Here is a 16866-nt window from a genome sequence, read left to right on the forward strand (position 1 = left end):
TCAGAAGTTTATTTATTTCTCCATATACATATTCAAGTGTAGATATCCACTTTTTTTATATAGAATATAAACTCTAGCAAAACATATACAGCTTGAACAATAATCAAATATACTATACAGCACTCTTTTTTTTTTTTATTGGTATTTTTTGTAGTTCCTCAAACTGTAGAAACACACATAGAAAACAAAAAGATGTTAACCTTCACACCAGAAGTATACATTGAATGGCCTCAGTGTTAACATGGAGTGGTAACATCTGGATGGCAACAGCTGAAACAATCAGGATAAATACACAAGTATAATTACACATCTGTGTTATGGAGATTCACCCGTGTGTGTTTTCTTGACCTGTAATAATACTTTCAGTACAAAACTAGTTAACGTGGTTTGAAGACGGCTCATCGGAGGTCAAATGAAGACAAAACAAGAATCGGCGTCTACTCTCCAACAACTTTGCGCGTCACTGAAAATATCATAGCCTGGCGTTTGATGAGCAGCTTCTTATTTGAAAAGTTTATTAAAAAGAGATATCTTATTAATTCACGACCCACGAGTCAAAAATGACCGTTCACTGGACACAGTAACAGCCTGTTATTTACCGGTTGTGTTTTAATACACAAAGTAGTCTAGTGTGTGTGTGTGTGTTTGACTAACGAGGTGCAACCTCACACGCGTGTTACAAAACAACATGGCAAACTACGCTGAAGCCAACTCCTCGACGGGAACCACGTGATGTGCTCTGCTTTTGTACATAAGGCTATGGAGGAAGACAACATACATGAAATTATAGTAAAAAAAAGAAGTACACATTACGGGTGAAATGCAAATATATACATGTTAAATAATAAATAAATACAAATCTATGTAGACCTAACCATCGTCACATGATACATCCACTTCAGGGATTTGGACTGAAACACAGCCACTTAGGGACCTTCACAATACACGGGCACTAATATTATTACTTGAGGATGGAAAGGAACACTTACGTATGACCAGCATGTAAAATATATATGATATGTAAAACCAGCCTGCCGCTGTCTGTTCATCACCTGGGGTCATCGTGTAGGTTTTGAGGCGGTACTCTCCGTAGTATTCTATTACAAGCAATACTACAAAGATAACATCTCAATAAATAAACATAAACTATAGATAACTCGTATTCCTTTCAGTGCTACTACATTGAAGAGTGGTTTGATTTAGGCGCCAACTGTTGTTCTAAACTTGGACAATATACTGTACATCTCTGGTGTTTGCTTCTCGTAAAAATATACCACAAACTAAGACTTCCAGCAGGCGAGGGAGCGACACGACGCACTGTGATGCTACGAGCTTCAACGACATGGAACCGAGACGCGCTTCGCGTCGGGAGGCGGGAGGGTACGACGGGGCCACTGGGAGTCCCGTCTGCTCACGGCCACGTTCACCGGAAACACATTCTGACCGTACAACATCGTATGTGAATCGTAAATCCTAGTCAACGAATGTACAAAATATGAGGAACATCCCACCGGCACCGAGCTGCAGCCTCTTTCTGGAGGAGTAAACCATCGCTGCCGGGGCTTCACCAGAGAGGCGTGTTCCCTTGTGTTTTGTACATGCAGGTCGTGTGACGTGTGGAAAAAGGTTTTAATTTAGATATTGGGAGTGCACGGCTGAACATTCGGCGGTCGACTAAAGCAGGTTTGACGTCGGCTCGCCATCGCTCGGACTCAAGTGGACGTGGACACGCTCTCATCCTTTGAAACTGGGATTCCTGTCCTGCTCAGCTCACACGTAAAAGATAAATGAAAACATTACATTAATAACGGTTAACCAAACTCTCTGCCCCCCCCCCGCTAGTCCACGTCAGACGCGTCGTTGTCCGATAGATGGTAGTTTGACCCTTTGACCCGGATGTATTCCACCTGCCGCCCCTCGTCCGAGTCGGAGGCGCCGCAGGAGCAGAGCTGGTTTTCGAACAGCGCCTCGATCTCCTCCAGGCGGCGCGCTTTGGTCTCCGGCAGGCAGCCGTAGACGAAGAAGAAACCCAGCAACGCCATGCCGGAGTAGAGGAAGAAAGCTCCTGGGGAGGCGAGATCACAGAACACGACGTTACTGAAGCTGGACGCCCACAAGAGCGAGCGACACGCGTTGGTTTCCATTCATGATGACAAAGAGAGAGAGAAAAGAAACACTGGTGGCGACGGCTACACACACACACACACACACACACACACACACACACACACACACACACACACACACACACCTCCAAGGAAGTGTGTGTGTGTGTTGTGTGTGCTGACAAATGAACGTGTTTTACCAAGTTTGAATGATTATTTTCAGGCTCTGGTCAGCATACGATAACTTTAAAGTAACAATCCGTCAAACTGTCATCGCCTCAAAGAGACACAGACACACAGTCGGAGGTTTAATGACATTTACGGATCGCAGGAAGACAATCGCTAAATGCAGTTTATATGGCAACCTCAACTGTTTTTTCGTTCTCGGCGAACGATTCTTATAAACCAGAACATCGGGTCGATCATTAACCCTCTGCATTCCCCCCCCCGCCCCTGATTGATCGATTGCCAGCGCCATGAAAGGTCAGTTCCTTCCTGTCTGAGGAGGAACCTGCTGTTGAGCCACCCCGACGAGGAGGTATGATGACACACAGGTGATCAATCAGCCGCTGGTGTTGCCGTATGGGGAGGATGTACCATGTGCATGTTGGACCGACGGCATTGGTGGCTGGTGGGAAGTGTTCCTGACAGGAGAGTTACGTCGGATTGAAATTGGATTTATAAAACTGCTTTTATCTACTTTTTATTCATTGTTTGTTCATCACAAAAAAAACGTTAAAAAAAAAGCTCCAATTGGTTCTGAAGCTGCGCGGCCCAGACACTGACCATAGTAGGTGAAGTACTGCGCCAGGTGCAGGAAGGTGAGCGACACCAGGATGTTGAAGGTCCAGTTGACCCCGGCTGCGCAGGCGTTGCCCGTGCTCCTCGCCCACAGCGGGTAGATCTCAGAGTTGATGGTCCACGGCATCGGGCCCATCCCTGAGAAAGAGAGCATGAGGGAACGGAGACACGGCCAACGGGCTTAATGGACCTCGTGGTATTCACAGGGAGGTTCGCCCTCAGCCTGCGTATCACTGCTCAGTATTTGATTTTAACTTGAACATAGCAACGTGAACAGAACGCTGATTGTAGTGACACTGGAATGAAGTGTACCTGGAGCGAAGGCCGCCAGGTAGAGGACCAGACCCAGCAGCACCAGCCAGGAGTAGGAGCTGGGACAGTAGTTGTAGGCCCAGTAGGTCTGATCTTTCATCAGGCTGGTGTTGGAACATCTGGAAGAGAGGCAGGCACACTCGTTGGCTTTCCCGTAAAGTTCATATTCAACCAAAACGTTGAATACACATTCAGACCATGCGTGACCAAAATGTTCACCCACCACCGGCCCGGTGACTCACCTGCCCCATGCTGCCAGCTCGGTGGAGGCCTTATCGACCGGCACGCAGGAGGAGGCGATCAGCGCCGAGGCGTTCTCGCGGTAACAGAAGCCACATGCGGGGTCCAGCATGCACGGCTGGCACAGCCTGCAAGCCCAACAGCAGAATCACGAGCTTTAACCTCCCCGAACACCATCAAATGACCCCGCGGCTCCCCCAGTCACGCCTTCCTTCACTTGGAACAAACGCATATTTAAAAAGTACATTGCACTCCAAACTCTAAATATAAACACGTGTCTGCCTCTACGTCACAAGACGAGCGGCTGTGACAGGAAGAGGAAGAGTTCAGACGCGCCTCATTACCCAAATTAATGTAATGGAAGGATGTTCTCCCCATGCAGGCACTGATAGATCAGAATTAAGAGCACAATACGCATGATATGGTTATTAAATCTCTTTCCCTGTATTATATCTGTGTCTTGTGCTTATAGCCATATGATGAGCTGCATCAGCTTTGTTGTTGTTGTGATCCTGATGGAAGTGCATGTCTTGCTTCAGAGGTCTATTTCTTGCCGGCGGCAGCCTCCCCGTGTGCAGGGCACCTTGCTCGGATTTCACACTGAGGTCAACTAGGTGAAAATAAACCCGAGTGTTGGTTCTGCAGGGGAGGAGTGAAGGGGGAGGAAGGTGAAACATTCGGAGGAGGTCTTTTCTGTACTTTTTATATAAATATCATGGAGAGTTATGTGTTTGCAAGGTTCTGGAGTTTTTTTTATCTGCGCTTGAGGCTAACGTTAGCTGCTTTGTACGATTGTGTAAAGTTTGAATCCCGTGACGCTAATTCTACCAACACAGGCTGTAGAGGCCATTTGTCCAAAAATGGCCTCGTTAGGCCAACTCCCTTCACCTGTTCTCTCACCTGCCTCTGGTCACTCCCACCTCGTCAGTCTCATTCCCTTCACCTGGTCCTCATGCCCATCTCACCTGTTGCCCAATCCCTCGTTAGTACCTGTCTACTTAGGGCCCCTCACTTGCGCTTGTTCTCTGCCAGATTTTGTGTGTGTTTTCCAGCCCTCGTGCACTCTAAAAAGCCCAATGTCAAATTTGTTGTCCTAACACATTTTTTAAAGTTGAGTCAACAAATGCCTTTGAAAAAAGTTGAACGAACTCAAAATGTCAATTTCATTAATAAAGAGTGGAATCCACTTCAAATGTTAAGTTGAGAAAACTTAATGTAGTGGTTTGGGCATCTGCTGAGGTAACTAAGGCCACTGCGCATGTATGTCAGTAAACACACACACATATATATATATACAAATACATATACAAATACATATATATATATGTAAATACTAGGGCTGTGAAACGATTAAAAATTTTAATCGGGTTAATCACAGGTTTTTGTGGATTAATCATGATTAATCACATATTACCGATATTCTCGGTATATTTTGTGAGAACATAGAGATTTATGACAAAAGACGGATATATACATTTATACATTCTTCTATACAATGGTGCTGCAACTCAGCAGTTATTTAGCAGTTTTCTTCCATATGGAACATTAATACATCTTCATCCTAAACAGAATGTTTAACCCTCCTGTTACCTTTCGGGTCTATTTGACCCCATTCAATGTTTAATGTCGGTGTTCTTTGGGGTCAATTTGACCCCAGGCTGTTTTTCACTGTGTCAAACATATAAGAAATATCAACTTTTTTATTTATTTAAAGGGCTATTTAGGTAGTCAACAAACAAACAAAGTACCTCACACTTAAACTTGGGAAGCAATATTAATTCTAATAATTTTCTGGAGGTTTTAATTGCTGGGGTCAAATTGACCCCGAGGGTAAAATATGTTCGTAAATGTAAAGGTAACAGGAGGGTTAAACAGAACATTTTTCTCTTGTTTGTCAACCATTAACTCCACCATGATACAATCTAAAGGCCTCTAGTCTTCCTTTAGCAGCTGCTGAGGCAAACTGACTGTGTGGGTTTTCTTCATGAACTGGGCCGTGATGAAAGGGACGGTGGGGACACCGCTGCAAAACTGAAACCTCACCGGCCCGGACATGGACAGGTGGACAGATTGATAAGTGACTTTTTTTTTGCTCGGTCCCGATGCGCGCGCACGGAGCTCTGTGGCGCGAGACGGAGATCGATAAGTGTTAACGCAACGCGAAGAGACAGAAATGACATGCTGCTGTGGAGATACGATCAACAACAGACGTTTAGTTTAATAAAAGAAGAAAGACGTGCTATAGAGAACATGTCAGGGGGCGGGCCAATCTTTTTAATGTCATGCGATCTACCGACACTACGCCGCGATCGACTGGCAGGTCGCGATCGACGAGTTGAGACCCTGATCTACAGGAAGTAAAAGTCGTAACAAGGTTTCCGTAGGTGAACCTGCGGAAGGATCATTACCGATGAACAGACCGTCTGCATGAGAGCGGACAGAGTTCAGATTGAAGTGGTGTATTGGAAGCTCATTTTGCAAGTGACTTCTTTTTCGTCCCGACGACCAACAACAGACGGATTGGAAGCTCATTCTGCGCATGCGTTAAATGCGTTAATAAAAAAAAAACTAGTTAAACCTGTAATTGAATTAACTGAGTTAACGCGTTATTTTTCACAGCACTAGTAAATACATATATATACTACTTTAATCTTATATTTTAAATAATAAAATAATAGAAACATATTTTCTTTAGCCCCTGTTTAAAATACATTGGTTTTTGATACCATTGTTTGTTTATTATATTTAGATATGGATTAGATTTGGAAGGATATTGTCCATTGTTTAATGGCAGATTTGCTCCAGTTCAGGTTTTTGTCACTTATTGAATTAAAGGGAGCCTGTACCGTGAGAGCAAATGTTTCCCTGTATTTTGCTCAATTTATTTATTTAATTTAACAGACTATGAAGATTGAAATACTATCATACTAATGTGTAGGAGGTGACTCTTGTATGAAAGTGGTATATTTTAGTTTTTAAAATCTGCATAAAAATGTCTTGACTTTTAAATTGTATTGTTACAGAATGGGAAGAAAAAAAATGAAAATTTAAAAGAGGCGGTGAATATTTATTATAGTCTCTGTATGCTTGTTTTTGTGTAGAATACAGACCAGGAGGAATCTTACGTGAAAGGAGTTGAACTGGGAATACTGCAGAGTGGGTGGAGCGGGGGTGTGGTTCAGGGAACGGTGTCTGATTGTCATCAGCTGGACTGATTGGTAATCAGATTGGTAATCAGTCCAGCTGATGACGATCTGTGTTGGTTATCTGAGTCTGTCTCCATAAAGGAGCTGGACAGACAGGAGATGAGAGGAGCGTGGAGAGCAGAGATACAGTCTGCTGTCGGAATAAACCTTATTACTGAATATCCCTCTGGCTGCTTGTTGCTTATTGGTGCTTTAGGGGGGGGGGAACCTACTCGTGACGGCTACACACGTGTCACAACCATGTTCCAAAGCTTGTTTCAAGGCCTTGATTTTGGATTCACAAAACAGATTTTTTTTTTTTTTTATGCAGCCATTTTGATTTTTACGGATGTTGACCCTCTGCTGTCTATGTTCAAGTGTTGACACCTGGAATTCATATAGTTATGCAAACAAATGTTTAGTTATTGTTAATAAACATTTTGTGTTTGAATATGTTTGTTTTCTTTAACTGTTGACTTTTCCAAAGAAAACGGTGTACATTTTTAATTAATTTAAATGAAGGAAACGTTGCAAAGAATGTTGAGTGTACTCAAATAATGGGCAGTGAAATTTAGTAACAAAACATTTTAAGTTAAAAGTAAGTTCTCTCAACAAAACATTTTAAGTTAAAAGTAAGTTCTCTCAACAAAACATTTCTCACCAAAAAATGTTAAGTGCTGTTGATGTATGTTTTTAATCTACAAGAACACACAATTTAAAGTTTCTCCAATTTAATATTTTAAGTGTTCTGAACTTAAGTACATGAGTAGATGTAACTATCAAATGCAATATTTTAAGCATTGTTAACTTAAATACATAAGTACGTCTGAATAGTAATGTTACGTTTGACAAACTTAAGATATCATAAGTTGACAACACATTAGCCCTTAGTTGAGTGAACTCAAAAAGGCTTTGCAGCTGGTTGCCTCACTTTTTTAAGTTGACTCAACTTTTTTTTTTTAGAGTGTGCGGTACATATTGTGTCTATATATTTCTTCCTGTTCTTTTCCTGAGGATACTCTGAGTAAAGATCATTATTTGCAGTTCTGTCTCCTGAGTCGAGTATTGGGTTCACACTAATCGCCCCGTGACATTATTCAGGATTCCGTGTTTAAGATAATTTATTTAACTAAAACAAAACAAGCAAACAAACAAAAGAACAAAGGAACCCCTAACACTGCCTCTCCTGTGCAGGTAAAGAAAAACATTGGCCTACCCAGGTGCATGCTGGTCCTGTACCTGCCTGCTCCTACATATAATCCCAGGTGCCCACAGTGTTACCCAATTAGTGAAACATCAAAAGACTAAATATATTTAAATAACAACAATGAATTAAACTAAAATTATCATCAGAATTTTTTTTTCTAATATATCAAAATATCTAACCTAAATAAGCGATGATTAAACAATACTACTTTTTTTTTAAATAACTAAATAAAAAGCTCCAACACAGGCGGAACACGACAACAGGAAGCGCTGCTCATCAACGCGCATGTCTTCCAGCGTGCCGTCATGTTTGCATCCGTCACCTGCAGGACGGGCAATGATGAAATCTACCGAGGTAACGGATCCAGGACACGTGCATCATTCCCCAGGCAACGTGACCTTGTGGTCCGACCTCGCCGGATACCCCTGAAGAACACACTCTTTGTGGGTGAGACGGCCCTCCCACAAAGACTGTGAGGCCACGGCGCCTCCGGCTCCGTGGTCAGCGAGGGGACGTGTGGGTTTGCACTCGTAGTAAAGTGAACTCAATGAAGCCACTACAGTGCGGTAAAAGCACTCATCCCTTCCAATGAGCTCAGTGTTTGCGTGCGCCGTGAGGCGTGGGCGCCGGACAGGAAGTCCATTAGGCGCTACTGGTTGTTATGATGAAAGAGCGCCGCCGCCGCCCAGCACACGAGCCTCATTTCGTGGAAGTGAGAGTAAATTGGGACACAAAAGGCATCTGATCTCCGGCTCGCACGGAGAGCACGCCGCGGCCCTCGGCCCGAGTGTGTGCGTTTGCCCTTTCCGGGCGCCAATGAAGGGAATCGGAGCTGATTGAGTCCCGGAAGGTTCGGAGGATTATTAAGCACCGACCGCCGCTGTGGCAACCCATTGTTTCACCCTGTTGTTAATGAATCAGTCAGAGCAAACACAGAGTTAATGTTGTCTTAAATAATATATGATCTTCCTGGTGGGGAAAGGGCACAAATCCGACCTGCATCTACGTATGTGCTGGCATTCATCGTCGCCGCGGCATCGGTATCAACGTACATCCTTTTAGAGACGTCACTGCCAACCACCATGTGTGAATCCTGGATTTGATATCCTGACATGGCAAAGCGGCGAGTGCTTTTGCAAAGAGCCGACTTCGCTGTGAGGTGAGTGGGAGTCTTGGCATCGCTCTGCGCTGTCCTCTCGACTGCCTGTGCACAATGTGACATGACGAACCCCAGTGAGGAGCTGGAGGAGGGGGGAATTAAACAGCTCATTGCTAATTAGGATTACAATTAGCGGACGGGGAAATTTCAAGTAGTTGATTTTTATTGAAGTTGTAACTATAGCGGAGGGAGATGTTCATGGTTTCATAGCCAGCTGGTTGGTCCACGGTAGCTGAATGAATGCGACTTAAACCAAACTTCTACGATGTGGACTTACTGGTATTTGGAGCAGGTGGAGTTGGTCACCGACGGGGCGGATGGGTGGAAGGTGACAGGAGGACTGTGCTGGGCTGTCATCAGGAAGCCGACGGCCAGCAGACTCAAGCTCACACATGTCCCTGTCCAGAGAATCACAACACATGACACGCAAGGACGGACCGCCGGGGTCCTCAGATGTGGAAGGACTAAAGGACTAAGGGACTAAGGGACTGAAGGACTAAAGGACGAAGGGACTAAAGGACGAAGGGACTAAGGGACTGAAGGACTAAAGGACTAAGGGACTAAGGGGCTGAAGGACAAAAGGACTAAGGGACTAAGGGACTGAAAGACTAAAGGACTGACCTATGATGCTGCCCAAGGTGAGCTTCCTGCGGCCCACTCGCTCCACCAGCCAAACGCCCAGCAGGGTGAACAGGAAGTTGGTGAGCGTGCCGAGTCCGGCCAGCCAGATCGCCAGCCTGTCGTCCCGCACCCCGGACATCTGCAGGATGGTGGCGCTGTAGTACCTACAGCCAAATAAAAAGGATCATTCTGGTTCATTACAACTCGACATGTGAGATTATAAACTCATGTCTACTATGTTTACTAAAGGTGATGAGTCAGCATCACTACTTCATTTGGAAAGATCTGTCTGCGGTAATAATACACGGGTCTCAAAGCGATATTCTGAAAAATTAACACACAACATCCAGAATCTTTCATCTTGAGAGCCAAACACTCATCCACCAATCACAGCCTCTCTGCTGGAGCACCAGCCACTCATGTACCCGTTAGGATCAGCTATAAATAGTCTCTCACCAGTCACTTTCAATGGCTCTTACACCCCCCCCCCCCCCCCCCCACACACACACACACACACTCCCCTGGTCTCATACAGAATAATTATCCTCTGGCACCATGCTGCTCCACGTAGGCAGATTACCTCCAATCATCATCAACAGGGCTCAGAACCAGACGGCGGTCAACAGCTGCATAGCATCCATTTCCAACTTCAATTATGGTATTGTGTAACAAACAAAGAGGCACGGCAACATGTTGGCTTCACAACAACATGGCGGCTTCACGACAACATGGCGGCTTCACGACAACATGGCGGCTTCACGACAACATGGCGGCTTCACCACAACATGGTGGCTTCACGACAACATGGCGGCTTCACGACAACATGGCGGCTTCACGACAACATGGTGGCTTCACCACAACATGGTGGCTTCACGACAACATGGCGGCTTCACGACAACATGGTGGCTTCATCACAACATGGCGGCTACACCACAACATGGTGGCTTCACGACAACATGGCGGCTTCACCACAACATGGTGGCTTCACGACAACATGGCGGCTTCACGACAACATGGCGGCTTCACGACAACATGGTGGCTTCATCACAACATGGCGGCTACACCGACGCATCCCTACAGGACTCAAAGAAGAAAAGTGTTTTTAATTTGGAGAGACTTGATCAGATTGGTACTGCACTTTGACCCTAGACGGACGGCTTTATTACCCATGTGGGGACCTGGACAAGGATCAGAAAATGGTGGACACACAGACACGCACACACGGACACACACACAGACACACGGACACACACACGGAAACACACACACACACACACACAGATAGACACACACACACGCATAAAATTAGTGGATTTTGGAGAAGCAGCAGGAGTAAATGCATTATTTTGGTTCTCAGCAATGCGGCCTGCTGTGGTCCATCTCCAGCATCTTACTGACACACACACACATAAATACACACACACACACAATGTTTTTAAAATACTGTGAGTAAAAGCTTACAAAAACAATTTTTTCTGACCAAGAAACCAAGAACGCCTCGTGTTAAAAGCATCTTAAATATCACTATAAAAGCCCAAGAAGGAGACTCAAGGAGTGCCTGACTAATTCCTGTCTATCCATCCTCTATCCTCCCCTCCCCACTCCTACACTCTGAGTCCTCCCGAGTAAAAGTGTTAAGTGTTTTTTCTAGTAACAGAGTGAATCTGCCATCAGCCGGACAGAACACGGCCACGGAAACAGATTTTTTCGCGGTGTTATTTCTGCATGTGACGATTCCTCGCAGATCTGCGGAGAGCGTCAGGTTTGCTTACGAGCTTATTGGCTAATTTCTCTGCTTTGTTTTCGTCGCTCGTCATCTCACATTGCCCCGGGAGAAACTGTTGGAGGCCAGCAGATATTTTGGTACAAGAGATCAATGCATAAAGAAGCTGCTCAGTAGTCTCATGGAAACTCTCCCCCAGGCGGGAATGCATCATGTTAATGTGTATCCACACAGAGCATTGTGCTACAAATGCTCTGTATTTATTTCGGCATGTTGTTAAAAATTCTTCAGGTTGGCATACAGGACTGTCTCAGAAAATTAGAATATTGTGATAAAGTTCTTTATTTTCTGTAATGCAATTAAAAAAACAAAAATGTCATGCATTCTGGATTCATTACAAATCAACTGAAATATTGCAAGCCTTTTATTCTTTTAATATTGCTGATTATGGCTTACAGCTTAAGAAAACTCAAATATCCTATCTCTAAATATTAGAATATCATGAAAAAGTATACTAGTAGGGTATTAAACAAATCACTTGAATCGTCTAATTAACTCGAAACACCTGGAAACACATTTTCAAATGTTTGATTTTGTTTTGCTGTTATAAATCTTAATTTTAAACTTGGTCTGAGGAAATATTCAAATTTTATGAGATAGGATTTTAGAGTTTTCTTAAGCTGTAAGCCATAATCAGCAATATTAAAAGAATAAAAGGCTTGCAATATTTCAGTTGATTTGTAATGAATCCAGAATGCATGACATTTTTGTTTTTTTAATTGCATTACAGAAAATAAAGAACTTTATCACAATATTCTAATTTTCTGAGACAGTCCTGTATTGTTTATTTTTGGGAGTCAGCTGTGTTTGTATTTTCCTGCTTGAAAAAATGCACTTTAATGACTGACAATAAAATGTGTTTTCATGTTGGATTTTGTTTTCATTTGACTTTTTAATTAACGTGACAGTCAGTTTATGTCATATTTTTTCGGGGGTATGATATTGATACTATTCTTGATCTTTATGGTTTGTTTGTTTTTTGCAGCGCTGCGAGCCTCAATGGGAAGGTGACACCTCAACACCCACGACACGCGAAGCGACAAGAAACCCTCGCAGGCAGTCAGACAGGAGCTGAGTGAAAAAGACCTCTGAGCTTATAGATAACGCCAACATATATATATTCTTAGTCTTAGTCATTTTTGATCTTCTAAGACACGAGGAGACTTTCACAATAATAAAAACTAAATGAATCCAAAACTACAGAGAGGGGCAGAGCATGTAATGTTATTAAACAGTAACACTTGAGTTCACGATGGAAACTGGCTTTAATAAAAGGTGCCTGAGGGAGGGTGTGGAGGGGGGGGGGGGTCAGAGGTGAGTCAGGACAAGATTTGGTCCAATTACATGGACCTCTGGGAGCCTGCAGGGATTTCATAAACTGTACTGCATGAGAGTAAGAAAATGAAAGAAAATTCGACAATTACGCAGCAACACTGGAGGTTAAACTCAAGACCCAAAATATTAGAATCTGACGTATTTGGTTGGAATAAATATCTGAGAGTCAAATGCCCTGTAGGGCCTGTTCACACCAGGACTTGAAGCAGCAGAATAATAATAAATCCACTTCAATAGAATCACTGGAATCTGTATTGACCAGTAGAGTCCAAAATAGAGGTAAAAACCGAAGAAAATACGCATTTCACGGGTGCGTTTAATGTGTTTAGTTGCGCGTCACAAACTTGTCAGGTAGTCATTTACACCCATCACATCTAAAAGTGAAACCAGATTTCGGCAAATATATCGCCGTTTGGAGAAGTCACTCGATCTCTTTCGGCCAGTGTCCACCTCCACAGGCCTGATTGCCGTTTCCCAATTTGATAATTTAAGTAGATAATAGCCATTTACCCCTCGACTCCATCTCCCGCTCGCATTTGATCGCTCCCTGCTGTTCTCAGCCCATTTCACATGGTGTTGATGAGAGGACACCGCTGACTCACGGTTGACATATACTGACACACAGCAGGGTCCTCTTGAAGGTGTCCGACTCTTGGGAGTTCACAGCGTGTGGTCCTAAAGGGCCCAACACTGGTGGCGGAGCAGTTATTTTTTGTTGTTGCTACAAATCAAACATTTTTGCAAACCAATTAAATAAAAAAACCTTTCTTTTCGTTCCAGAGAAAACAAAAAGGAGCTATACCTGATTGGCAGAGGAGGTCGTGATGCTGCTGGAGACGTTGATGATGACAAACCTATGTATCTGTGTGTGTGTTTGTGTGTGTGTGTGTGGAGAACTAAAGGGAAGGTTTCCCTCATCTGGAAGAAGCTCCAACTGAGTGCCACCTCTTGACAGAGCGCTGATCTCATTATGAAACTTAATAGTATAGATTTTACAGGGTCGGCTCCACAGTAAGAGAGAGAGAGAGAGAGGAGAGAGAAAGAGAGCTTGAGCGAGAAAACAAGTGGAAGTGTAAGTGTGTGTTAGTGGGCAAGCGGTGAGTGAGTGGGTGCGAATGAATGAGCGAGTGAGTGACCGACTCACTGAGTAAGAGGCTAAGTGACGAGGTGTGAGAGAGGAGAAACAGAAGGAGGCTAGGGGGGGGGGGGGGGAAAGATAGCAGGAAGTGAGTGAGAAAAGGATGGAAAGGTGAGAGGAAGAAGGAATATTTGGAGACCGTAGAGGAGGGAGAGAGAAGATCATCGAAAAATGGCATGTTCGTTCAGGTCCAGTTAGGAGGAAGAAAACGTGGGAGCTAACGTATTCAAAATCTAAATATTGAACGGTATTCATTTGCCTTTAAAAGAACACACAACCGTTCTCATTCAGCGGTCATGGCCAACATAGTCGTCTCGTCAGTATGCAGCGCACACTGATTGAGGAAGTAGTACGCAGCAGGCCAGCGTGTGGTTTGAATCTCACATATTTAGCTGTCTCAAAACTGTCAGGTAGATTAATGACTTGCCTGCATCGTCTCGTCTCGTCGCCGTTTAAACTATTTAATGGCCTTGCACACGGACGCAGCTGTTTCTAACATCCTCACTGATTGCAACAGACCTTTGTTCCTCTTTCTTTTCACAGCACACATTTGGACTCGTCCTCGTAGGAGAGGCACAGGTGTGACTGATGACACTAACGAGGACACTAACGAGGCCCCCCCCCCCCCCCCCCCCCCCCAGTGAGGGTGACAGCGAGCCAGCAGGCACGATGCCCCCGAAAGCGACGAGGCTAAACGATTGGATTATTTCTCCGGGAAAACGACGACAAAAAGGTGTGAGTTGCTAAACTAAACTAACAGAACCAACCGAGGGCTGTGGGAGCGCGTGTGCACGCCCGAGTCTGGAGACAATGTCTAATCAGGCCGCACAAGTGGAAACACCTGCGTGGGCGAGGATAGAAAACGACTCCAGACGACTCGGCGGCCCATCGGGCGGTTTCTCCGTGATTTCTCCTTGTTGTACGCGGCGCCCCGTGATGCACGAGCCTTCTGCTAAAAATGTGGCGGGCACACGCGGCGGGAGTGCCACTCCATCGAGAGAACAAGCGTGCTTCACAAACGACGTCTTGCCATTAAGCAAATGGGATGTTTGTGCTGAAGGGAGGGCTGGTGCGCTGCTGCGTGCGTTTGATTAGACGAGGGCATTGGAACATTTCTCGTTCTGGAGGATCTCGCTGCGACGCCATTGGAGACGGTGGAGGAGGCTGGCATGATTAAGCTGCTTATGAAGCACACACATGCACACGCGAACGAGAGGGCTCTGCCAGCTACTCGTGTTCTTGCCAGTAGAGTGACCATCATGTAATAACTGGCGTTTCGTGACATTTCCAACATGACATTTGTCTGCGGGACCATCTGTGAGGCCAACTGGCCCGTGTCAACGACACAACACCTCACCGCGAACCACTCCTCACCTTTGTCACCTTTATTTACCATGCAACACATACGTAGTATGAAAACACCATAATGTCAGGTTTCTCAAGGCATTGGTGGGATTATTTTTTCTCGCCTTTGTTTATTATTTAATTATAGAATGTAATTAACGTGTCACAAGTGGAATGAACAGACAGTAGCAGTGTTCCCATAAATAATAAATAATAAATTGCTAGCGTAGGTTAGTCAGAAGTTGGCGCTATGCTGATGTAATCAGCCAGTAAACAGAGAAGGAGGGACAAAACAAGTCTGACAAGAGGTCAATGGATCGATCTCTTGAGGAATGCTTCAATGGGTCAAGTTTTAAGTGTCTTTTCATGTCAGCTGCTATTTGTTTTCCTCTTTTTTTAAATGTGATACATCCAAAATGTGCATCAGCATACGCTAATGTGAACAGGGCGTGGTTCCAGGAACTACTTGTTTTACAATGTTAGGCGTGATGCGGCTTGTAAAGAAGGAGGAGTTACAAAAGGTTACAAAAAAGTCATCCTGACCAAAATATATATGACCAAAATACATCCTGACCAAAATATATATGACCAAAATATATATGACCAAATATATATTATGACCACAGACATATGACCAAAATATATACCATATCAGATTAGGGTTAGTCCAATAATTTACAGGCACAATGAGATGCGATGGGTTTAAACTCAAGGGTGTGTTTTGTAGATATATACACAATATATATATCATCCTGACCACAGATATATGACCAACATCTGCTGAATATCTCCTGCAGAGCTGGACTTTTCGCCGACTACTCCACTGCAGCCACATGCGTCATTTATCACTCTAACATGACGGGAATACATTTCTCCCAAACGATGCCTCGTTACAGAGTGTAACAAAAGAAGTGAGAGAACACAGGTTTTTATTCTCGCTCTTCCTTGTCCCTTGTTCTGTCTTCCTACATACATCTATCTCCCTCTGCCTGTCATCCGCCCCGATCCCCCTCCACACTTCCCTCCGCCTCATCAACATCACTGTCATCTCTCCCGCCGCCCTCTTCTTCTTCTTTCCTCTGTCCTAGCCAATCTCCCCCCCCCCCTCCCCTCTCTCCTCTCTTTACCCCACCCACTGCTTTGTCAACACAATCCGCTGACCCGCTCTGACAAAGATCTAAACAAACACACAGCGGCGGCCACCAGCCCGCAGTGACCTTTCACATGCTAGATTAGTGGCTAATTCCATCAAAAATGATGCAGTGGCTAATAAGGAGGGGCGCTATCTAATTGACCCACGGCCGTGCCACATTATTCCACATTTAGGAGTGAACAAAGGAGCAATCGTAAGAGAGCTGAATGAGAATGAAGTGCCATCACAGGATGCATCCATCATTTTTATCCATCTATGTAATCCATAAACCCATCCATCCTTTCATCCGTTGGCAGGCAGTCAGGCGGAGAGGCAGTCAGGGACATCGACTCACGCTGGCACAAACACAAGCAGACCAGACACACCGGCTGACACGTCTTCGGTTCCCGAGAGATGTATTATTGACAAACGCATCTATCATCACACAGGCTTCCACTGACCTGTGTGTGTGTGTGTGTGTGTGTACCTGTCATGATATTCTGT

At 44.5% G+C, this 16866-nt stretch overlaps 1 protein-coding gene across 1 annotated transcript in view; it reads right to left on the reverse strand.

The window, feature by feature from the left end:
* Nucleotides 1-16866, reverse strand: part of LOC130200232 (proton myo-inositol cotransporter-like) — a 76622-nt gene continuing 59756 nt past the window's right edge. The window contains exons 5-10 of the mRNA XM_056424286.1: nt 9631-9794; nt 9287-9407; nt 3461-3586; nt 3219-3337; nt 2892-3044; nt 1-2065 (exon numbers count right to left, since the gene is read on the reverse strand). Coding sequence (XP_056280261.1) covers nt 1839-2065; nt 2892-3044; nt 3219-3337; nt 3461-3586; nt 9287-9407; nt 9631-9794 — 910 coding nt within the window. The 3' untranslated portion in view covers nt 1-1838. The remainder of the gene's footprint in view (nt 2066-2891; nt 3045-3218; nt 3338-3460; nt 3587-9286; nt 9408-9630; nt 9795-16866) is intronic.

This window comes from Pseudoliparis swirei, chromosome 10 (assembly GCF_029220125.1).
Source record: "Pseudoliparis swirei isolate HS2019 ecotype Mariana Trench chromosome 10, NWPU_hadal_v1, whole genome shotgun sequence".
Taxonomy (NCBI): domain Eukaryota; kingdom Metazoa; phylum Chordata; class Actinopteri; order Perciformes; family Liparidae; genus Pseudoliparis; species Pseudoliparis swirei.